The sequence below is a fragment of the Crocodylus siamensis genome, chromosome 7 (genome assembly GCF_052110815.1).
Source record: "Crocodylus siamensis isolate JL-2025a chromosome 7, ASM5211081v1, whole genome shotgun sequence".
Classification (NCBI taxonomy): Eukaryota; Metazoa; Chordata; order Crocodylia; family Crocodylidae; genus Crocodylus; species Crocodylus siamensis.
The window spans coordinates 10593171-10618150 of record NC_143401.1 but is presented as its reverse complement, the minus strand read 5'-3'; the positions used below and the strand labels follow the sequence as shown (position 1 = coordinate 10618150).

Sequence of the window (24980 nt, the reverse complement as noted above, 5' to 3'; positions counted from 1 at the left end):
TCAAGAGTCTGACCACTTATGGTGAACTAAGAACCATGTTATTTTAGTATATGCTCTGGAATTTAATATATGCTGCTGTTTCTCCTTAGAGAAACTGGTAGATTTTACTGGTGGATGAGGTGACTCTTTTGGAGTGAACAGTGATAGAAAGCATACACGGAAAGTAATTGTAATAATAAACACAAGCATATCTTTTGCTGCCTTGGTCAGTTCTTTCAGCCTTCGCTTTTGCAAAACAGGGCTGACATATAATAGGCAGAATCTGCTCTGGATTTATCATAAGAGGATTCCTATTTCTCAGCAAACATATGCAGCAGCCTGCTCTATTCTAGTATTCAATCCATCGCCCAGGTTAGTACACAGGCAAGGTCAGTGCCAATTAGGTTTGTAGTCTGGAAAGTGACAGGAAGAATGAAAACCTCAACCATCCCTCAGGATCAGACCTTAAATAGAATGGACAAAAATGATTTTTTTTATAGCAAAAAAACCTGATGCTAAGACCTAAGCTTAATAAACCTATTTAAATTTTTTTTTTAAGTATTCAAGCAGCCCATATTTGCTGCCAAAGTTTTAAACAAAGTTAAAGACTGGTGAAAGTCACTGATTAGGCACCAAGGATCAGGATTTATGGAAGCATCAAGCTAGGTTTTGACAGCTAACAGCAGTTTCTGGTATCAGTCCAGAGAAAGTATTTTTTTTTCACTTCAATGTATTCAACTAGTTAAGTTCAATGCCTACTTTACCAGGAGTTGGAAAACTGAGAAAGCTTGTTTGCCACTTCCAAGCTAAGGAAAAAAATGAGGTGTGAGATAAGATTTACCAATTCTAAAAACTTGAAGGACCCAGTGACCAGAAACAAATAGTTCAATTCATTGACTAAAATACTTCCTTGTTTTAATAAGTTAGTTATCATTGCGAAACGTACATTTTTTGTTGTATTTATCCAACACTTGTATGGTAATATCATCCAATACATTTCAAAATGCTGTTTGTGCATTTTGTATTAAATTACAACTTCATTCCAGACAGGACTAGATACAGATCACATGTAAAACAGATCATCTTCTAATCAGAAATGCATTCATTTTAAAACACAATACTAACAGAAAAAAGATTGAGAGTCTGAATAACATATATTAAGCTATATATATCTCTCTTTACATAATTGTGTACAGACCAAGTTGAACCTCCAGGTTAGTGAAAAGTAGTACTAAATTATACTGAACAATGAGGCTTGACCTTTCTTTAGAAAAACAGCTGAAAAGTACGTATGTCAAACAAGATGAAAATTATTTAAATCAAGATTTTCTGCTTGCTAATTAAATTGCTTTTATTTAAATTGATTCACCCTGTCAGTTTAACTAGCCCTCATTGACCAAGCCATCTTACTGGTGATTGTTTTGTGACCCTTCCCTCAAATGAGTTTGGATAATCTCAGCATGATAGACAAGACTATCATCAAAATACCGGGTGACAAAGGACATCCCCCTCAGCATCCCGAGCAGGCTGATTCACGACTGAAAGGGCTTAGAGCCTGAGGCCCAGATTCTAAATACCCTTTTTGGTTTTTAACCTGACCCTTGTGAATTCTCATGTCACCTCCAGACAGGATCCCACTAGGCTACAATCATTTCCCAGTAACTGATGGGGAAACTCACACTACTTGCTTATGTCTTTTGAGAGAATAACTGGAGGCCACCAGGGCTATCTCCAGCTTGGACCATACTAATAAACAAGGGATGTCAAATGTGCAGCCTGCGGACTGGGTCCAGCCATGAAGCTGTGTCATCTGGCCTGCAGGGCTTCCAGAGGGGCCAAAAATTCAGAGACAGGATGAGCGGGGCCCACTGCTAAAATCCCAGGTACGGAGCCTGTTGAGGACATGTGTTGGGAAGGGGGCAACAGTGATGTTAATCCCTGCACGACTGCTGCTACCACTTGTTCCACCACCGTGTCCAGACCTCACCTGCAAGGAGACCTGCCAGGTTCGGATAAGTTTGACATCCCTGCAACAAACCATTGAAGTTTCTCTCTCAGCTCCAATGCCTCAAGGGCCTAGAACTGCCTTAACTACATCTCCTATTTTGGGCAATCTTGCAACTGGTTGTATCTTCGCCAATCCCTTCCAGATCAGTTTTTATGTTATCTTCCCATCATTGCGTTGGTCTACCTCAAGGTCTGATACCATCCACTTCATCTTCCAAAATTAGCCTCACACGCCTTCTCTCACTGGGTCTCCAGATGTGCCCTGCCCCTTTCATTCTCTGCACTCTTCCCTTGATCAGGACATCAGGTTAATCCATATTGTCAAATTCAGACAGAGCTGGTGAATCATCCACCACAATTTTCTGAATAGACTATCAGCTAAATGGGGATTTATTTACACATGTCTCTTCCACTCACTCTGCTGGCTTAAGAAATCACCCAGAACCTGCTCAAGTTAATGGATGTTTTTCTGTTGGTCTGAATGGACTTTGGATCAGTGCTTCTATCACATCTACCGGATAGTTATTGCAGGTGGAGGCCCCAGAATAGATCCCTTCATCGCCCACCAGCTCCAATACTCTCCATCCGGTTTTCAGTATCATCTTCAGGTGGCAACTGGTCGACAGAAACTTTTCTCCACAGCATTTCCAGTTTGATCAGGGCCAGGACTTAGGACTTCTGCGCTCCAGGCCCAGCTGGAATTCCCCGGGGGCTGCAAATCTTTTGTTCCCATCGATATTGCTGGGGGTTGAAAATATCCAGCGTGCCTCAAGCCCAGGGCCCGGGGCCAACAAGCTGCATCACCCCTAGTGAACGCAGCCTGGAGCGAGGACCTCAAACAGCCGGCCTCTTGAACAGGGAATGTCTGTTTCACGGCCAACAGATGTGCACAGGCGGGTCCAGGTGACGAGAGCACTACGCTGGATGACATCAGCGTGCCAATAGATGACACCACAACCTTCCACTGGGGCATCCAACGACCACCTTACCCCCCGCCCCGGAGCATTGTGGGCCCCTCCACAGGGCACTCACTCGGCGCCGCGGAGCATTCTGGGTAGCACCCGGCCATGACACCTCTCCCCCACCTCCCTCCGCCATGCCCCAGCCACGCGGCCCCATTGGCCGCCTCCCCCCGTGACGTCTCTACTCCACGAGAGGGCACGACCCCGCCCCAGCGCCGCGGCCCTTTTAAGGGCTCGGGGGGCGGGGCCTGGCGTGACGTCGCCCCAAGTCTCCCCGCGCGGCGGTGACGCGGCCCCGGCGCCCCGCCCCTCGCGTGCGCGCTCCGCCGCCGGCCGCAGGCCCAGTCAGCCGCCGCCGCGCCGGGGAGATGCCGCGGGTCTACATCGGGCGCCTCAGCTACCAGGCGCGGGAGCGCGACGTGGAGCGGTTCTTCAAGGGCTACGGCAAGATCCTGGAGGTCGACCTCAAGAACGGGTGAGCCCCCCCCACCCCCTCCTCCCGGCCGGGCCGCCACTGCGCAGGCGCGGCGAGGCGGGGGGGAGGGGCTGGCACGTGGGCTGGGCGCTGCCCCTGCGTCGAGGCACCGCGGGGGCGACCCGCCTTGGTACCACTCGGCAGCGGGGAGGCAGGTTTAGGTCTCCTTTCCTGCCCAGGGGCAGCCCTGCACCAGAACAGCCAGGCAGCGATGGTGCAGGTTGTAGCCGAGGCAGCGGCGCTTGGACGGCTACATCAGATCTGCTCCGGGCTCCAAACGCTTCAGCACCGAGCACTTCCCTCAGAAGGAGTTTGGGGGAAGTTGGGAGTAACCGCGAAAGGGCGTAGGATCGCAGGAGGGAAGTTGGCAGTAGCTGGAGGATTGACCACCTGTGTTGCTAAGGAAGTTTCTTTGACTACAGGGTCCCTCACTTTATGGTGCGCGTGCCCCTTGGCGATGCGTAGGAGGGGCATGCGGGTGCATGTGCACCCCTGAGATTGGCAGTGCGCCCGCTGCCAAAAGCACTAACGACTCAACCGGCAGTTGCTGCTTGCCACCCACCCCCACCCTCGCTGCTGACGCTGCCAGCTGTGTCTGCGAGCGGTCCCCGATCGCCGCTGGCCGTTGCCGATGCTGCCGGTGGCATCTGCGGGTGGTTGCCAACCACCGACTGGTGCTCGCAGCCGCCTGCGGAAGCTCCGTGCTTGCCGCTGACACGGCTGCCGCCACATGCAGGCAGTCGCTGTGCTCCCCCAGCCTCTAGGGCCATGCAGTGCTTGCACGTGCGTTCCTGAAAGCCAGCACATAACTCAAATTTGTATCAAGGGAACCCCTTAGAATGTAACAAATTGGGATACGTTCCAAGACCTCAGCTGTGCTGACCCCCAGACCCATTTCTACCACTTTTACAAGACAGTTTTGGGACTCGCCAACAGAAGCAGTACACACAAGCACAGGGCACCGTCATCATGGGTTTGGCAACTACAGAAATGTGTGTCGCAGACAATGAACGAGCACAAATCCACACAGGAAACTATATTTTGGTGTGCGTCACTCCCACAATCCACTGCACAAAGCAGCTGACTGCAGGCTTCCACCACACCAATCGCATAAGAGTGAATTTTCCTCACATATAATGAATTTCTGGTATAAAAAGGGTCATCGCATAAGAGCTAATTTGCACATACAGAACCTGCATAAAGCGAAGGAAACCTGTAGTTGAATGGATTCAGCTTTAGTGCTTTTTCTAAGGTTAACTGAACTTTTTTCTTCTTTAAAAGTTTTCTTTAACTTAAGTGTCTATCGCGAAATAACTTTCAGCAGGCGGTTGTTGATGTTGTTGGATTTAAAACTGCAGCTTAGCAAAAATCTACTTGAAAAATAACATTTTCTGTCTTTTTCCCTGGGATAATCTTTCACGGTGCTTTTGTCAGGAACTTAATGGTTTCCTTTATTTGCCTTTTGATCCTTTCTATATAGCTTACTTTTAGCGGTGCTCAGCAAATGATTAAAAATTACTGAGAGCCGTTTGTGACTTACGACAATTTTCTTCCACAAAGTTGTGGGTTATTTTGAATGCTCAACTTTCAGGAGACTAGCTATCCGGTATTTTAGCAGCTATTGGTGAAGCTAAGTTGAAAGGCATGGGCAGAAAATGAAACTGGACTACTATGTGCCAGAGTCCAGATAGCTTAGTTGGATGGTGACCCCCACTAATTAGTAAGGCTTCTAATTCAATAAATTAAAACCGTGTTTACATTTGGGGGTAGAAATCTGGTACGTTTAGAAGTTTCCAACTCACAACTTTGCTTTTTAAGCTTCCATAGTCACCTTGCTGTTACTCAGAGTTGTACTAACAGCTAAGCCCTGCACATCAGACGCATACCATTTAGGTAGCTGGAAAACTGGACTTCAGCTAAGATCAAGACCAGGTACAGATATTACATCTTTACCTCTGTAAGTGATCATTAATGGTGCACCAATATATCGGATTAGCACTGATAAAAGGAAAATTGACATTATTGGCAATCAGTCTTTTTTTTGCCAGCGCAGCCAGTAATGTCACGGATAAATATTGTGTGCACATGGCCAGGAGTGCAGCATCTGGCTAGTAAGTCTGTGGGGTGGGTGGGGAGGGGCAGATCAAGACCCCCATGGTGAGGGAGGGAGTGGGGCTAGGGCTTGGGGCACTGCCCAGCCAGGGCAGGACATGGGACGGAGCTATGGGTGGCTTGTCTGGGTGGGTGGCAGCTCTGTGTGCACATGCCCCCCTAGATTTGTGTGCAGGGCAAGGACAGGCTGCCTGCTGCAGATTTAGGGCCAGGGGCTGCACTGACTTCTTCCTGGGGGCTGAGCCAGGGCTCCACTCAGGGTAGGGTGGAGGGGGCGGTGGAGGGGGCAGTGGTGGTAGCATTGGGAGGGGGGCTATGGTGAATTTTGGGGTGACTAGCCCTCCCCCATGGCTTCCCTGTCAGCGTTGCTGCTGCCACCCACCCCAACTGCGGCCACAGCTCAGCCCAGTGCCCCTTCCTTCCCCACCCCCAGCCCTGGGTTGGGAAGAGGCTGGTGCAGCCCCTGGCCCTGAGCCTATGGTGGGCAGCCCACCCTTGCCTTTCATACAAATCCAGGGGGCCTGTGCCCCCTATGCCTCCCCTTGGGGTGTATGCAGTAATCGGGGCAGTGCCCCCATGCTCCATCCCACACTCTGCCCTGGCTGGGCAGTGCCTGTGTCTGTCCCAACCCCACTCCCTCCCTCACCAGAGAGGTTTGATCTGCCCCCATACCGCACCTCCCCAATTTACCTGCCAGACAATGCTCTCCAAGCTGCCAAGCTGTGTATCAGCTGTTGGATCGGTATTGGCCGATTTTTGACTGGTTAATTGCCCGTCAGTTTCAGACAAAAAAAAATCTTTATCTTGTACCCCTAGTGATCAGAAACCGGTCTATGCCTGTAGCAGAACAGAAGTTCAGAACGCACAGACTGGTTTCAAAATGGCAGAACCCAATCTAAGATCCCTCCCCAAACCAAAAGGTGAATGTTTGATATGTTCACTGCCGATCTAACTACACTGCTTACAGAAAATCGCATAACTTGGATCAATTCCACCTCAGGCTTTTTGAGTGTTTGTACTTCGCCCAAGTGTAGCGGGCCTTTCGGCTCAGATCAAGTGTAGTTAGTAACCTAGTCGCGTTCCCCTCCTCTCCCCCATCCCTCGATTGTTAGTCCCTCGCTCGGGCGCTTTGTATTTCCATCTCAGCTTTGTTATCTTTTTCCTGGATTCCCCATCCAAAACATCTACTAATAAAAGTCAATCTGCTCTTGTAAAACGTGCACACAGTTAAAATTCTAAGAGCCAGAAACTTCCTTTAAAGGGGCATGGATTTTAATTTATCAGTTAATTACTCAGAAGCTGTTGTTTTGTTTTGTTTTTTTCACCTGTCCTTCGTGTGACAACCTCACAAGTATTTATGGCTTTGTCATCACAAAACTCCAGTAAGGTAAAGAAGCTTTGTCCCTGTACAGATGGGTTACTGGGCATAAAGATCAGAGGTTTCAGATTTCAGCATCAAGAACTAGGTCTCTTGTACTTGTCAACTGAATGAGTGGTTTGACTTTCAGAGATGGTTGGTACCCATTGACTTCAGTGACAGCTACTTGCATGGAAAGCACCTGTTGAAAATCATATCTGTTGTAAGTGTTATTGAGTGTTGCCTAGTGTATCCATGTAGTCAGGGCTGTCCAACTGGCAGCCCACAGGATGAATGTAGCCTGCAAGGCATTAAGCTACAGCCCATAGGTTCCCATCCAGCCACAGCTCCTCCCACAGCCCCTGGAGCAGCAGCAGCCAGGATGCTGGGCTTCCCCTCTCTCTCTCTGGCTTTTCCTGTCTGCCAGCACCCCAGGGAGTGGGATGGTACCAGGGGAACTTGTAGCATGGTGCAGTGGTGGAGCCCTTGGCCAGGGAGCTGGGGTGGGAGCTGCCAGCATGCTTGGTATGGGAAGGTCTGCTTGTTTGCTCAGTGCAGGGGGGAGCTGCCAGCTCTGTGCAGCCGGAAGGGCCACCTGAGGGCCCATGGTTCATACTAGTGTGACCCCCAGGAGGTACAACCCCTGCTGGGGCAACCTCCACAACCTGTAGGCTCCCAGCTGCTGAGAAGTTGGACAGCCCTGATTTAAGTGACTTGGAAGTAACTTTTTCTTTCTTTTTAAGAAAACATTCTGCTTCTTCCTTTATTTTCTGCTTCATTAATGTAGACATATAGAAGGTGACTTATTTTTTACCCTAAATACAATAGGTGTTCCGTTTATTCCTTCCTGATTTTGTTGGAAGACAGAGATGCTTGTTTTGAACTCCAGAACTTTCACTGAAGGAACAAGGGTTATGGGCTTTCTTTTTTCAGGAGTAGTAACTAGTTACTGAAGTTGAATACATGTTAAGTTTTCAACAATCTGAAAATACCTTCCCTGGATAACAGCCCAACTATCACTCTTGTGGTTCTCATGATCTGTTATTAGTTATGAATTGGCTGTCCTGCTCTGACAAGGCCCTCTGTTCTCACCTTAAAAGCAAGCAGGAACAGTCTGGTAGGCAACTCATTTTTGGGATGCCTTTATCCATCATAAAGCTAAAAATAGGTCTTTCCTGCCTATTGTGCCCCATCTTTCCCTTATTTGGCAAGGTGCAGTTAATTAAGAGTCCGTCTCTAGCTGTATGGTGATGGTTTTTAAAGAACCTGTAGTCCAATGTTCTATTCTTAAGTAAAATCTTTGACATTTGGTGGTGCTAATCTATTCATAAAAACGTCAGTTTTTCCTGGTAGAACACCCAGGTAAGAGTTATAAGTCTCTGGAACAGGTGCCAGTTTTGAAAACCTGGCTGAATTTAGTGGTTCCGGAAATGTATATAAAAGCTTCTCTTAAAGGACCAGAAAACAATGTGGGTGTCAATGGAGCTGTTCCTCTTCAGGTATGAGGCGAGGTGTTGCCCTTCCCATTAATACTTTGCCTTTTCTATATTAGCAGCCAGTGAGAAGGCTGGTGAAAGCCAATTTTTTATTTTTAGTTTTTTGTCATTAACTTTGGCCTGGCGAGGAACTGGATTGAAGCTCCCTGCACCACACACCCAACCATATCAATCACTGACTGTAAACAGGCACTTGTACATGAATCAGTATTCTAAAAGTAAAATGCTCTGAATCTCTTATTAATTCTGAGATCCACCTAGTCACTTCAAGTAGTTTTTGGGGAAATAAAAGTACAGTGTTTAGGAAAAACAGCCACACTGCATGGAGAGTCCAAACTCTGAGAGTGTGAGATACCCTGTAGCACCAATTTGGAAAGCTTACTGCCTTATGATCACTTTGAAAAGTAATGATGTCAGCAGTTAGTTTGTATTAATGAAGTATATATTGCTCTGTGACCTGGAGAAGAAATGGGAGGCTTTGGCTTAGACAGCAGTTAGGCTATATAGGAGCTACAAAATGATGGTTGAATTCTATGTGTGTTTATACTTCTGTAGTACGTAAGTACAGATATCTTTGATATGTGTCACAGCTTGTATATGCCCTACAATATGTGGACAACATGAATAACTTAGTTATTGGGATTTGTTGTGGTTCCTACTTCCTCATTTTGTTTTGGATGTTGGCACAGTGTGTCTTCAGAGTTTACTACTTGGACGAGTCATTATAAACATATGTCCTTATCAGCATTTCTCTTTCCTGTTCCTTTCCAGTTTGCATTTTGTCTCAATTAGGCTATAAACATCTGGCAGGAATCCTCTTTTTGCAGTGTGCGCTGAACAGGAGTAACCCTTGGTCCTGAATGGGGCCTCTGCATGTTATCTATATATGAATATCTGGGTACCTAACAAAATAAGCATAGTTAAGGTAATATCAGAAGTGTCATGTATTGGGTGTATTTTGAATGCACGCAGTTTGCATCAGTAAAGTGCTAGTGATGCTGTCTAACATTTAATATTAAAACATCTTTTTTACCAGTGCAGCGTTCCACTTCTCTACATCACCAGTCGTGCTTGGTGCCATCAATAGTAGCTGTGTTTAAAAGGGATGGAAGACTACAGTTTCTGTACCTTGATGACTGACTTCAAAGAGAAATCTCAGCCTTGTATGCAGAACTCCATCTATCATGGTCTTCATCTCATCAGTCCCTAAGTCTAGAAGTCTCAAAAAAAAGTCCATTTTGACACCGATTTCCTGGATACAATTCATAGGGGGCATTTTGGACTCAAAGATAGCTAGGCATATTAGCCTCAGGACAGCTTTAATGTCCACCCTCAGCCAACAGCTTCACATAAATCTTAAAACACCAGTAAGAACTGTGCTGGGTCACAGGTCCTCCTGCTTGTTCATTGTGAAGTTAGCCAAAGTGTACACACACTGCATGCATGGCTGGTAAAATCCACTTGCCTACCGAGTAGGCACAATTTGGTCATGTTCTGTTAGTTAAACAAGATGGTCTGTTCTTGTTAAACAGGAAGACCAACAAGTTGTGCAGAGATGTTCCTTTCTTACCGTACCTTCCAACCAAGCCAGTAATGAATATATTACTTTTGGGGCCCGGAGGATGTGCTTAGACCATTTTTAAGTATGAGACAAACAGACTTGCAGGGAAACTTGTCTCCACAAAAACAACAGAGCTTGGTGAAGTTAACAAACTATTCCAGTCCATTCAGTTCATGACTGATACACAATTGCCATGATTGAGCTTCTCCTATATATGTAGAACATCTCCACTGTGCCAAGATGCAGTTAGTTGGGAAACTGCTACATTCAACATTGGATGTTTCTTGCAGCAATTAAATTTCCATGTCGGCAGACAACTCCGGAGGACAGTTTGGGTCATCTTCACTGGAGTATAGAGACAAGTGACCCTTTAGTAACTACGTCAGTTTCCAAAAAATAGCATTATCCATCAATGAACCTGTTTGTAAAAATAGGAAAAAGACAAGTCAGTTTTTTTGTCTTGTTCAGAACTAGAGTCCTGAATCACTTCCACATTCATTTAATGCAACAGTTTTACTGCTCCCAAAGATAGTTAAAAAGATCAGATAAGCGAAGGTCACGCTGATGATCTGCACTTGGCCATGGCAGTTCTGTTACCTAGAGCTGATACAATTACTCATCCATCCTACAAAACTGGTGTCTCTAATTCCAGATGTGTTGCCTCAGACCAAGGGAACCATTTTCCACATGAGCCCATCCTTCAAACATCTGACAACATGTGAATGTCATCTTGGTTACAAGTGTTTTGGGATGCAGATGTCTACTGTTTTAAGTCATCTGTTCTCACTAAAGACTTCTGGTACTGTGTTAGTTCTAGGGATATATCTTATAACTATTAAAATTTTTCTCTCCTCGCTATAAGGGCATGGTAATATTTGTCACCTCTGTCAAGAGCCCTTGCAGCAGCAATTCTCAACCAGGGTAGGTGCTTTGAGAGTCTTTCAAGCGTGCCACGGGGTAGCATGCAATGTTAGCATTAAAAACATGATTCACAAGATAAATCCAGAGATTTCAAATAGGAATTCATAGTGCCAAAAATGTTCTAATCTGTTGTGGTCTTAGTTCTTTGCAGCAGAAAAACTGATCTAGTTTTTTCCATAGTCAGAAAAATTAGTGAAAACTAAGAGGTGGCATTTTCCACAGGGTGCCTTGAGTCCAAAAATTTTGAGAACCATTGACTTAGGGTTCTTATTAAAGGTTTTCTACCAGGACTGTTGCCAACACCCCACTCCTCCTCTCCTCCCCATATGTAACTTCAGTTTTGCTTGTGCACCTCAGAGATCCCCTCTTTGAGCTCTTAAGGCATCATAGTCTCTCTTAACTGTCATTTCAGATAGGAGGTGGGTAGGGGTATACATGTTCACAAGGAAGGCAAGTCCTGCAGACAGATAAACTGTCTTACTGGCTACACCCAGTGTTTCTGCCAAAAGTGATTGATATGTAATTCTATGTACCTTCTTTCCTAAATGTCATGCTTGAAGAATCTAAGCTGTATGTCCTCCTTGTTTGTGTGGGGCCTTAGCTTTTTGCCTTCAGGGCTTCCCTGAGGAGCCCCTTCCCAAACAGATGAAAGGCCTTCTACCCAAAGATTATCTAAATGGATTTTGGGCTGTATCAGACTATTAGGAACCAGGGATCCTCCAGCTCTAGAGTCTGCTCCATTAGCATGCAAGCTGTTTCCTTGGGAAGCATCCCCAGGGTCATCTCCCAGCACTCCACCCATACTCTTACTGAAGCTATTCATTAGTGGGTGAGTCCAGAGCAGGTGCTACTTTTAGCAAAGCAGTTTTATATGGGATGTTTCGATCAGTTCACTGCTTGGATTATGAAAAATAGAACGTGTACTCAGACAAACACTTGTGCAGCACCTGGCAATTTCTTGTTGTGTTTTGTTTGTTGCACAGCCCTGCCCTCCTTCCTCTCGACTTTGGAATCCTTTGGAAAACCGGATTCTGTGCTGGAGAAAGAACTGGGTGCTTTCTGGTTGCACTCACTGCCATCTCTGTCTCATACAGGAACACGAGGGCATTGCAGCATGTGTGATCTCTTTCCCTTCTTCCCTCCTCTCTTCCCCCCCCCCCCCCCAAAAAAAAAAAAAAAACCCAACCGACCAAAAAACAACAACAACAACAACCAGTGCTTGCCAAAGGACCCCAGTCTTGAGTACAGGCAACCCTTTTGTACCAAGAATAAATTATAAATATGGACATCACCTCTTAAAACTTGACTGAATGTCCAGTTGAGTAACATCTGTCCTAGGCTGAAGATGCACAAGGCTGTCTGTACTGCTTATCCAAGCCTGGGGAGGGATTGGAGAGGGGTGTAATTGGAGCTTTAAGGTATCATTTCCTTCCTTGAGCTGCAGCACTCATATTGGTACTTGGAGGCAAATGGTCAAGAACTGCTGAGATGTCATCAGTGCTTCAACACTGTAATAGGAGGGCAGGATAGGAGTTGAGCCCTGCCTCTTAAAACGATCTTTAGTTTATTCCCTTTCCAGTTTCTACAACATCCAGAAATAGAACCAGTTTCAGGTCGAATCATCATACTCATGGTGGTTATGGGTATCTGCCAAGAGAATCATCCAAAGTTCTCCAGAGCATATTTCTGTCATTTCAGCTCTTTGCGGGAAGGAGGTGTTGCTCTATGCTACTAGAGTTCAGCATGCCAGAGTCTACTAGGCAGTATATGTGCTACCACAGAGCTAGGGTTATGGCACTGTTGTGAAAAACTGTGGCCAACAAATTAAATGGCAAGTTTCCCACTCCTTTTTTTGAAAGCCACCGAGAAGTTTGTAGAGAATGAAGACTCCCTTGTCTGGATTTTACCATGTACATGGATCCAGCAGGCTTCTAATGGTGTTCCTTTTCTTGATCGTTTAAAAAAACAAACAGCTGAGACCCACCACAAGACCTAGTTGCTGAGTATCATAAATTCCATTTCTGCCTATGGGTTGCCCTTTCCTTGGCTGAGTCCCAGACTTCATACCTCATTTCCCCACTTGATAAATGTTTGTAAGGTTGATGGCACATTTCAGATCAGTATACAGATCAAGCCCTTGACCCAAAGAGTTCCCCCACTTCTGTCAAAAATTCAAGATTAGCAGATGCCAAAGCAGTGTTATGCCAGGTTTTCTTTTATTGTTGACACTAACTTAACTTTTCACTATTTGTGGTATTGCTTTACATTTAGATCAGCTGGGACAACAATAAGTTGCCTTATGCTTTGTTCTTCTTTACTAGCCCTGTAGTGCGCCATTAAATATTCTCTTGTGGCATTTATTGGTTTGAAACTTGGTAAAAAACCTTAACTTTAAATAAAAGCAACCCCCCCTAAGCTTTGGCCTGAAATTGGCTATGGTGTTTAAAGGAACACAATTCTGTTGAGCAGAATAGATTCCCAGGGTTGTCTTTAAGAGGCAGGGGGAAAACAGGGTTGTCTTTAAGAAGATGCTGTTACAGTAAATATCAGGTGAAGTCTTTCCTATAATCGCAGCTTTTGTGTGTCCAATCCATTTTCTACCTAGCCATAAAGATATTGGAGTAGGCAATTAACCATAGTCTTTATTAACTGAAATCCTTACAAACTCTTAGGCTTTGCTGGCCAGCAGTCATCTTGAGATTTGTTTCTAAGAGGATCTGTTTAATGTTCTTGTACTAATAAGCATTTTTCACCAGTTTTCCAACATTTTCAACATGAGGCGTAAAACAGAAGTTAACAAAATGATACCACTTTCCCTTTCATCACCGTACTGGAGATTTGGAGTAAACTGCTCTTGGATGATTTGTGGTTAGTATCCAGTCAAAGCTAGGAGGCTGGCAGGAAGTTAAGTGGGTGTTTTGAAACCTGTAAAATGTTTAGGCCTCAAATGGCCCCAGTGCTTAGTGTCAGTTTTTTCCTGCAGCCTGCTTCCTGGGGTCCTAATTTTGCCTTCATCTAAAATGAGGGGCATGTCTATTTTTATAGGCAGCATAGATCAAATCAGCAGAGGAGCACTTCCCAGAATGAACAGGAGACAATAGTTTAACAAAGAATGTCATATGTAGGGTGACCATACGGTAGCGACAGTCCCGGATGTCATAGGCCATCCCTGCTGGTTGGTGAATATGAAAAGAAAAGTCCCAGGTTGGTGCCACCTTGCCCATATTGCCCAGCACAGCTCCTCCTGAGCAGCAGCTAGTGGTGGGCTGGCCTAGGTACCACTTCACGGGGGCAAGGGGAGGGGTGCTGCTGTGAGCACAGGGTATGTGGGGGGGTGCGGGAGAGTGTCCCAGATTTCATTTAAAATAATATGGTCACCCTACTCCTTTCCTATCTTTTGGGCACTCTGTCTGGAATACCAGTCATTGCTTATCATTGATAAGACTTACTTTTTCTTTCACTATTTTAACTGCAGTCTCAGCATCTAACTTAGCAGGGAGAGGAAGGGAGGGACATTTAATTCCATACAATGAAAGATAATAGGAGATGCTTCTTGAGGAAGGCAGAACAGAGTGCGCCCTTTTTCCTTTCCAGATTTTCCCAAAACTTCTTTGTTTCAGTAGAAAGAGAATTTCAGTTATGGACAAATGAAGATTACAAGGGAAACTATTTTTTAATGTGCTTTCGCTAGCTAGGCTGTTACAATAAAGAAAAAGGGTCCTTGCTAGATTGCTACTTAAAGTAGCATTGGAGTAACTTTGTGATCCACTACCCAAAGAAAGTATGTAATTCCACAGAGGAGTGTCTTATTACTCTATTTACCCAAATTTAAGATGACCCCTTCCCAGTAATTAGATTCTATACATGGGAAATTATAAAATTGTTATAAATTTCAAATATAGAGAGTCTAAGGACCGGAAGGTTGTCTTAAACTCCTCCCAGTCCCTGTCCCACTGCTCCTGGCTGGATAAACAGCAGAGAGTGGGTGGCCTGATCTCTGCCCTTAGTCCTTTGTGTCCCTTACCACCTCCTCCCCCTGTGCATGTGCTCCCTGGTGCTTGCCCACCTAGTGCCCATCTCCCTGCTGCTTTTTCCTCCTGGTCAATTGCCCCAGTCTGTCCATTTCCCCTCCCCGCCGCATGTGCATACACTCATGCTGTGCTGCACTTACTGTATGCCCTGACTCTGGCCCAGAGCACAGAGCACGTGGTGACTCTAGCCCCAGCCTGCGGTAGGTGGCAGCTCCAACTCTGGAGCCACAGCAGCAGCCTGACCCAAGCTGGTACCTAGATTCAAGACAAGGCTTCCCCTCGCCCCCCATATTAAATGGTGGGGGGAAAGCCACTTGTCTTGGATTCCAGTAAATATGGTAGTTTGAATTCACTGAATTAACTTAAGAAATCACATGTAGAAAGTAACTTCAGGGATGTCTTAACCAAAACAAATTGATTCTAGGCCTCAGACAAAAATGCTGATAATCGACCCGAATCTTCTTTCCCTGTTCAGAGCATCTGACAAAGCAGGCTGTACCCTCTGGAATTTGAACAATTCAGTTGGCAAGGTGCCACCCTGTCCTGCCTTCCTCTGTCCCAGTGAAGGACTTCTGGGAGCCATGGGGCGAGTTATATTCAGCATGGTACTTAGCTCAGGTGACCTTTTTTCTACTACAGTTTTGAATCGCCTTAGGCCAGTGTTTCCTACACTGTGGGGCACACCCCTTGCAGGGGCAGGAAAGGTGTGCATAACTGAGGACAAAGCATCATGTGTGCAAATCATGTGAATGCCACAGTGTCAAATCTGGTGGCTGAAGTAGAGATGTGAAAGTGGCCAGTTTTACCATGTTGGGGCATAAACCCCCAGAGTTTAAGCAATGCCTCCACAGAATCCTAGGGTGATCTCAGAGCCCAGGCTGGTCTGAGCAAACTGCCCCACGTCCCTGAGAAGACAGAAGACGATACTGCAGCCAAGTGTCTTGTTCCATTCAGCATCTCATTAGAATCAAACTTAAATCGGGAACGCACGCTGGCAGTAAGTAAATATTGCAGCGTTCAGTCCAGTAAGTCAGTAAGCTACAACAAATTGGCACAGTTAGCCTTGCTTTAGACTGACACTGCTCAAATATTTGATTCATGCTTTAGAACTGGCATAGCTCAGCTTGTTCAAGGCTATCTAGCACTGTCCCCATGGGAGCAGCAGGAAAACTTGGTAGTACCTTGTGTGCCATAGAAGTGAGCCCTACTAGCTCTGAAGATCTTGGCAAGTAGAGGGGAGTACATGCAGCCAGCTGGTATGAATCCAGTACCTCAAAGCCCTGCATAGGAGGGAGTGCGGCTGACTCAGCTGCCCTTTATTATTTGGGGCATTAAACAATTTTTTAAAATCCCATTTCCCTTTGTCTTTGATAAAAAGCTTCTTTAGGTGGTTCGATCGACTGGAATTGCTTAGAAATAAAGATATGTGCTCTTGCCATTTTTTCCTTTTTTGATACATGGACAGCAAAATGATGTAGCTTCACATTATCTGAAGTAAATTGCATTGACATTTTTAGTAAGTAGTTTTATGCCACATCTAAAGTAATAACAGTAGACACTTAAAAGAAGATTTACTTGCACTACCACCATATAACAGCAGGTTCAGATTGCTTTGGAGAAGGCTTTGTCAGCACTTGTGGTTTTTTGTGGTGTTAAAGTGCCCTTCTAAGGGATCTTAATTCATGTTGTTTAAACTTTAAGATGGGAAGTATATTTAAGGGAGGTGTGGATCAATATTACTTATTATCTCTGGGCTGTGTGTAGTATGACTTGAAAGCGGTCACATATTTTCTATAGCGCATGCTGTATACATTTTTTCCTTGCTATTTTTATAAACACCTAGAAAATTCCTTCCTGCAATTGATTACTTCTATTTACATTCTCCTTTTCTGTCATTTATATACTTTTTTTTATTCTAGGGTTACTCGCATGTTATGCTGTTGATCTCCTTTTCACTTAGCCATAGAAAGCAATTATTAAAAGCCTGCTTGCCTTGGAGGGAGCAGCTGAGCAGGATTTGTCCTGCACTTGCATGGGAACCCTTCAGAGAAAACCAGCATTTTGTAGGAGGTAGTATTTGTATATCTTTACAGATGATTAGCTTCTCAGTAGGTGAACCTGGTGCTATACAGTGCTGGGCTGCTGGGGCGGTCCTGTGTTTGCTGATATGTAACATGGAGTGCTGAAGTACACCCACTAACAGTTCCTGGTGTGCTGTTTGAAAGAGGAGGCTTCTTAATCTGCTGTTCTGGCCAAATTCAAATCTTGCTTAGCTTCCTAAGCCTTATCTTTAAAGCGTCAATAAAATACATTTATTGTCCTTTTTTTGTTTTAAAACCTTCCTGTGGGGCTGCCGGCACATAGGAAATACTTTAATATCTAGGAGTGAAGTCATTATTACAAATACAGTATTGCAAAGCATTTGAGATCTGTATAAAGATAAGGAGATAGTTGCTTTATTTTGGCAGATGAGGCATGGGGTAAGATTAGGTGTGAACTATTTTGTTGGTAGATTGACTGTGAGTAAGTAAGTCAGAATTCATAGCTCAAAGTCACACTTGCTTCACTATTAAAAGACTACCCACACTTGCATGAAGAAGTAGCTATTTATTTGCAATACCTGGATGAGAAATTTCATGTTTAAACATTTTGATTAAATATTTAAAGTTTATGTAGTAGAGTTTTCTTGGTGACTAGGGCATTCAAGGAGGAAGTGAAAGTGTTTAAAAATTAAATGACCTAAGAGAAGAGATGAGACTTTGAATTACAATTATATACAAATTTGAAAATCAAATGTCTGAAAATCATTTCCTCCTTTTTACTTGCCTGCTAAGACCTGAGTTCAGGATTCTGTTTGCCCTACAGCAGCCAGAGATGTTGCAACCAGCTGAAACGGGGCTCCCTGGGGTGCTGCACAGGGCTGTGGTATCATCAGCTCTTGCAGGGGAGACTAGGACGCCTGAACTTGGGTCGTGGCAGGGTAAGTGAAGCGGGGTAAACTCTTGTTATCTGAACCCAAGTCGTCAGCAGTTTCTGATGCTGTCCCCTCTTCCACCCCTCCCCTATTCATTTGGATAATTGGGGTTTACCTGTCTAATTTTAAATTATTTGTGTATTTATAAAATCTCTGCACAGTTAGTTTTGGGATCTAGGAGGTGTGAATTCCCAGCACTGCTGCGTGACCTTGGGCAAGTTGCCTGGAATGCCAAAAATGCCCACTCAAGTGTAAGGCCTGTTTCTAAAATGTGTGTTCTTGTTGGCTTCCTCTAACTTGCATTTTCCCTATTTGTGTTTTCAGAGCAGTTAGCAAAACAGGCACAGCATTTTTTGCTGTGCAGACTACAGCCCTGGCTGCAGTCTGCTTTGACCAGCAGGTTGCCATGCCTGCGGAGAGCTCCGTGGTCACAGTGCTACTATGCATGTATGAAGCTCTTCTGTGTGGGCATTTTGCAAGCTCTAAATCTAAAGCTTTTGACAAAGTCTTTTAATTGTGAATGTAACAATGGTGAGTGGCCAGTCCTGTAGGGACCCTGCACACAGAGTTCATAGTTTCAGAGCATGGGATTTCAGCATGACCAATACTGATAGGATTGCATCCTCAAGTGTTATCTTTTATTCAGTATTATCCAGGAAGCTCCTTAACACAAGACTATCTAGAAACTTATACTTTACCAGTAGGACCGGGCATATGTAGTCCTTTTTCTTACTCAAACACATCAGTACTGCCCACAGTGAAGAGTGAAATCGGTCAGCCTTCCTGATAAACCCCTTCCCTGGCATCCATTCATATTTTGCCTTCTTTTGGCATTTTCTGGGGAAGGAACACAAGCAGCTTCCAAACACAAAGTGGAGTAATATTTCAGTGTCAAACGTGGATGTACCAAGGTATCGAGAAATTCCTTAAGTCAAATAGAGCTATGAGTAAAACGCTGATGTCTAAGCCCTCTTCTACCTTGTAGACCGACAAACTGAGGAGTAGGATCCTTGGGCTGGGACCCTGACCTGAAGCCTTCAGGAATTGGCCACTGGTGGCCAGCAAAGGTTTGGATGGCGGGGTGAAGGAAGGGTGGGGAAGAGAGAGAGAGAGAGGTATTGCTTCAAGGTAACCGTGTCCCCACTTCGTTGGCAGTGAAAGGTCCTACTCTGATGTGAATTGCTTTTGATAAACAGACACCTTAGGTGGGTGTAGTTTTTTCCTGAACAGTCTCTGTCTCCTCCTAGGTATGGCTTTGTTGAGTTTGATGATCTGCGTGATGCAGATGATGCCGTTTATGAGCTAAACGGCAAAGACCTTTGTGGAGAGCGAGTAATTGTTGAACATGCCAGGGGCCCACGTCGTGACAGCAGTTATGGTTCTGGACGCAGTAAGCACTAAAATGCATTTGTATCTCAGTGACTTTTTTTTTTATAAAATATTTATTTTAAAAAGAAGTAATTTTTTAAAAGATAATGATATGAAGTTTGACTGTGTTGCTTTTGTAATTGTAAATGTAAATATTGATCTGAATATGTATCTATTTGTTAATTGTATATAAAATATTTTAATTTAATTAACTGATAATGAATGCAATTTCTTGTACCATTTCTTGTTGTTGTTATTTTTATTTAAATATTTGAATGGTTTATTTGTAATGTGATTGTTTAACATAGACTTAACAAAGACCTCAATGTTTTAATTAAAAGAGTCCTTTGAGGCTAAGATGACTGCCTGTTCCATTTGCTGACCTTGGGTTACCTTTCCATGAGTGGCTCTTTGACCTTTGTGGCCCTTGGCTGACCAAAAAAGGAAGCCATGTGACGACCGCAACCTTTTCCCATTAGACCTGGGTGGTGAGGATCCCAAGGGTTAGAGACAGATGAGATTAAACTGAAATAGGTGCCTGAAAATCTTTATTCATGTCAGATATTCAGAAAACCTTTAATCAATGTAAGTAACATTAGTAAACTGGCTTTAGTGATTTGGTTTCTTGTTTCAAAATTTATTTAAACAAATTTTTAATAACTTAAATTTAATTGCATGTTAATTTTTAATTGTAACTATATGATTATACATCTTGTAATTATGTGCAAGTATTGTAGTTATATTATTTTAATGTTTTATCTCTGTAATGTTATATTTTAAACAAGGAGAATGTAGTTTAGACTAGTGGGTGGGGTGAAGATTAAATGTATTTGCTGGTATATTGGGCAGAGGAGTTTTTGTCTGGGGTGTAAACTAAGCCACTCCATTTCCCTAGCTGAAGTATTGCTGTCTGCTTGTCACCTCCTAAAGGTGGATATGGTTATAGAAGAAGTGGAAGAGATAAGTACGGTCCTCCTACCCGTACAGAGTACAGATTGATTGTGGAAAATCTGTCAAGCCGTTGCAGTTGGCAAGATCTGAAGGTATGGGACCCTTTTCTTCATCTTGGCTGAGCAAATGGCTTAGTTCTACTGGGGTTAATGAAAACTTGTTCAGGCTGTTACCCTGACACTAACCCAGCCTTGCGTTGTGAAGGACCGCTCCATGATGAGTCTCTTAAACCACCTGTGCTGTAAATATTTGACTACTTCAGATATTCTGTTCTCATTTTAACATGTATAATATATGCCCATTGGAGAACAACACTTACGAAGTAGTCCATTCTTCTTCAAAACCTGTATTTTGTACAGGATCCTGAGTTGTCATGCACTCAGTGGAAATACCCACAACATCTAAATCTGTATACTTGCATGCTGTTAGTGGACCAGTTGGAGAACATTCATTTTATCATTTAACAAAGGTCAATTAAGATGCCTTAAGATACATTTAGAAAAGAAGTTTCGTCTCTAAACCTCTGCAGAGTCAACTCTGACTGAGGAAAGATGCATCTGTGAGTTATGTTCCTATGACTTCAGTTTTTCCTCTTCTACACTGGAGGTGCTAGAGCTATCTTAGCCAAAAAAACTGTACTCTTACTCCTTAAACAACTTGGCCATTTTTGAAGAAACTCTGAGATGAATTCTCTTGCACACTAAGAAAAGTCATACAAAGTACCAGTCGAAAAGAAAATGCGGGGGGAACGGAGAGAGCCTCTCCACCTTGGGGAAATTACTCTTATGGGAATGCTCCTCAGTATAGGCCATGGTACAGATGGCTGTGATTAGCATGTGCCAAATGTCTTCTCTCTTTGTCTTTTCTCCCTTGCCCTCATATAAGCCATATAAGTGCTCTTTATAAAGTTTCTTTGTAAGCTGCCAATCACCAGTCATCCCAGTTACATGAGAAACATGGGGGAGAGTATGTCTTTAATACAGCTTTAAGCATGGTTATAAAATATTTACTTTTTCATGTTGCACCTTAAGAATAACTGTTGGGAGCTTCACCAGTGTATGAGAAGCAATGACTGAGGAGTCTTCACGTAGAACTGACTCAGAAATGTAGGTTGAGCTTTGGCTCTTTCATGGACACCCTGTAAGCCTTGAGGCAAAGGGGTTGAGCAAATTACTTGACCCCTTTGCCTCAATTTCCTTGTTTTTTGAAATTAGGATAATTCTTGGAATGAGACAGTAAAGTTTAGATGTAAACTTCATCACGAAACTGTCCCCTGTTCCACACAAGCCTTTTTTTTTCTCTTACAAGCCTGTCCAGAACAGATTGTGTAGGTCTAGTTCAAATGGATACTAACAAACCTCTAAGCATTTTTATTGTTTTAATTTGTAGACATTTCGGATAGCTGGTATCAAATGCTTTAAATGGAGCATGCACTAGTCAGTGCTGTGCTAGATTCAGTGGGGTTATTTTTTGAGTTGCTTTTCATAGGAATGAACAGTAAACCTCTCATTTGTACATGCAGCCCCTATTGCAACCTAAGTTAGTACTGCATGAAAGTTTCCCGTCGGCCGGCTTGCTTTGGGCAGAGTAATATCTCTTCCTGATAACGAGCTGCATGGGTCACAAAACAAAATATTGTTTTGAGCAGCTGAAGCTGAGAGGCCAGGGGGTGAATGAGCTGAGAGACTGAGTTTACTACAGGTGAGCAGGTGCTGTCACTGCCTGTATGCTCCTTGTTTTGTTACAGACCCCTAAGCCAGTCACCTTTCACTTGTTCTAATGCTAAAATTACATAGCGATTGTTAGCTTGCTCAGGAACTTCAATATGAGCCTGCCAGTCAGTACTCTACGGATAAAATTTCCAGTGTGACTTGAACCTTTAATTAAAACTAAGATGGTGTGGATGTGAATTATTCTTATTTTTTTTCCTCTTACTTCAAATGAACAAATGTTTCTGCACTTAAGAGTGGACAAGCAGAATAAACAATCATGTGAATTCTTAGGCATTGTTTTTTTCTTTCCTCTGTCCTCTCCTAGGATTATATGCGTCAGGCAGGTGAAGTGACATATGCAGACGCACATAAAGGCAGAAAAAATGAAGGTGTGATTGAGTTCAAATCCTATTCTGATATGAAAAGAGCCCTTGAAAAGCTGGATGGGACAGAAGTAAATGGCAGAAAGATTAGGTTAGTAGAAGACAGACCTGGGTCAAGACGGCGCCGCTCCTATTCCAGAAGTCGAAGCCATTCGAGGTACGTTTGTTCATAATACATCTGAGGCTCTGTGTTCTAATTTAATTGCAGTCAGATGTGGGAATATGTCTAATTCTAGCCCACCTATTCTGAGAGGCCCACAGTACACAGATTTTACTGGTCATCAGTCCCATAGCATCTCTTGTTGAAGAAAGGGAGGCATCTTGTCCTGGCTAAGATGTCTTGGGTAACAGTATTTACTCCATCCAGAATTTCTCCATGTTCGTTTGAAGAGTCATTTTTAATTCCCATTCCTAAAGACATGCTTCTCTGAATGAGAGTCTGTTCATCCTCAGAGATGTAACATTTCCTACAGGTGGGAATGAATGTATTTATGTATTTAGTGTTATGAAGATGGGCACTTTAGAAATGTCAACAACTTTTATTCTGTAAAACATTCTGCTGCCTTTCTGAAATATTGAGTATAAATGGCTGAAAACATTGCAACCATTGTTTCTTTAAGGCTGGGGCTTCTTACTCACCCCAAATCAAAGAGGCTTCTCCTTTTGTGGTTTTGTAGTGACCCAATGTTAACCCATTTCCTTTTGTTTCAGGTCTCGCTCTCGAAGCAGACGCTCTCGTAAGAGCAGGAGCAGTAGCAAAAGCAGTCGCTCCAAGAGTAGATCAAGATCCAGGTACATTATCACCTTTGTTGTGGGTGAAAGTGGGGCACTTGTTTAAATATAAGAGGCACTGACCTAGCTCTGCAGCACTGGAGCTCCTTTCTCATACTTTATTTTTTGTAGGCATACTACAGTTCAAGGCAAACCAGCCTTAAACCACATAGAAAAGACTAATGTGTGGCCATCCGTTTGTGCTTTTACAGGTCTGTGTCCCGTTCCAGAAGCAAGAGCCGTAGTCGAAGCAAGAGCCGTAGCAGAGGTCAAAAGGACAAAAGCAGAAGTCCAAGCAAAGATGATAAAAGTAGGAGCCGCAGCCGGAGTGCAGAGAAAACCCGGAATAAAAGTAAAGACAAAGCAGAGAGTGCTGTTCACAACAACGATGAAAAAGCAAAGAGCAGGAGCCCCAGCAAGGAAAAGAGTAAGAGCAAAAGTAGGAGCAGGAGTGGGAGCAAAGAGAGAACAGAGGAAGAGGAGAGGACAAGCATGAGGAAGAGTAGGAGTAAGGAGAAGAGTAGGAGTAAAGAGAGGGAGAAGAGCATCAGTAAGGCTAGAAGCAGGAGCAAAAGCAAGAGCAGAGATGAGAGCAGGAGCAGGAGTCGTAGCAGGAGTAAGGACAAGAGGAAGGGAAGGAAGAGGAGCAGAGACGACAGCAGGAGTAGAAGCAGGAGCCACAGCAAAAGCGAGAGGAGCAAAAGGCACAGCAAGCGAGACAGCAAATCTAGTAGCAAGAAGAAAAAGAAGGAAGACCATGAGCGGTCCAGGTCTAGATCCAGATCGGAGTCCAAGGACAAGGAGCATCTAAAACCAGAATCTGACAAAAAGGAGGTAAAAAGCGAGAGTGAGGACATACACGCAAGTCGTGAATCTCGGTCCAGGTCTCGGTCAAATTCTAAGTCTAAACTAAATGTCAAATCAGAATCTCGCTCCAGATCAAAATCTATTTCCAAAACCAGGTCCCGGTCCAAGTCTAGATCTAGGTCTCCCTCTAGATCACCCTCCCGATCTAGATCAAGATCTCGCTCAAGGTCCTAAGTTTGCTGCAACCACACCTGGAACTATATGAGACATCTTTTGTACATGTTTGGTAGTTGTAGCACAAGTGATTGAAGTAGAACACATGTCAATGCTGTACATTTTTAACTATCCTAATGGTGTGTCTATAATTGTTTGATACAGTGCTCCCTCTCTGTAATGCTTTCTGGTGCAAGGCTAAGCAGCTCATTTGCTATCCTGTAGAAAGATTCCCCCTTTATAACACCATTCTTCCTAGACCACCAAAATTGCCTTGTTTTCCAAGAACAGCCTTACAGAGAAGCTGCACTGTACTTCGATTGGTTGATGAGGTTGGAATGATGACTGATAGGTAGGTATGGTGACTTCAGCAATCTTTGCCCTTGATTTGGTGCCCTTTGATGTTTGCCATTTAGTGAAAGTGCTAAGTCTTAAGTTTCATACTACTTTTTGTTTCATATTTTTGGACTTACAGAGTTGTGAATAGCACAGTCAGGAAAATAGATACCTTCAGTAATCCATGGGGGTGGGGGACAGTAGAGTTCCATATTCTGGTATTGTGACAATATCCTTGTTTTATATTAAATTTTTTTTATTTTATTTTTTTCCCCCCGTCTTGCAAAGTAAAAGTGATCCCTGTTTCCATGAAATTTGAATAAAGACTATTTTTGCTTGACAACATTTGATGATGGTTTATATGCAGTCATGCTGTGTTTAGTTATTTCTTCTACTGATTGTATATTTCTTTGAACTAAGAGGCAGTTGAGGCTGTTGAAATGTTAAACTGTAGGGTTGGGGGCCTCGCCTCCTGGATGTTCTACTTGAGTGTGCCATCTGGGGAATAGTTAGGGCTTGTTGCTATCCTCTATCTCAGATGTTCTGCCCTCACCCACCAGGTCT

General features: G+C 43.9%; 1 protein-coding gene across 2 annotated transcripts; it reads left to right on the top strand.

The window, feature by feature from the left end:
* The first annotated feature begins 3219 nt into the window (after positions 1 to 3219).
* SRSF4 (serine and arginine rich splicing factor 4) lies at positions 3220 to 24761 on the top strand. 2 transcript variants are annotated; one of them, XM_090057068.1, is made up of 6 exons: positions 3220 to 3423; positions 19123 to 19265; positions 20174 to 20286; positions 22232 to 22446; positions 23001 to 23081; positions 23273 to 24761. In XM_090057068.1, the coding sequence occupies exons 1-6, from the start codon at positions 3317 to 3319 to the stop codon at positions 24099 to 24101; spliced, it is 1488 nt and encodes a 495-aa protein (XP_089913194.1). In that variant the 5' UTR covers positions 3220 to 3316; the 3' UTR covers positions 24102 to 24761. The 2 variants fall into 2 exon arrangements, with proteins under 2 accessions (XP_089913194.1, XP_089913195.1); XM_090057069.1 differs by lacking the exons at positions 3220 to 3423; positions 19123 to 19265 and adding an exon at positions 19647 to 19828.
* The last annotated feature ends 219 nt before the right edge of the window (positions 24762 to 24980 follow it).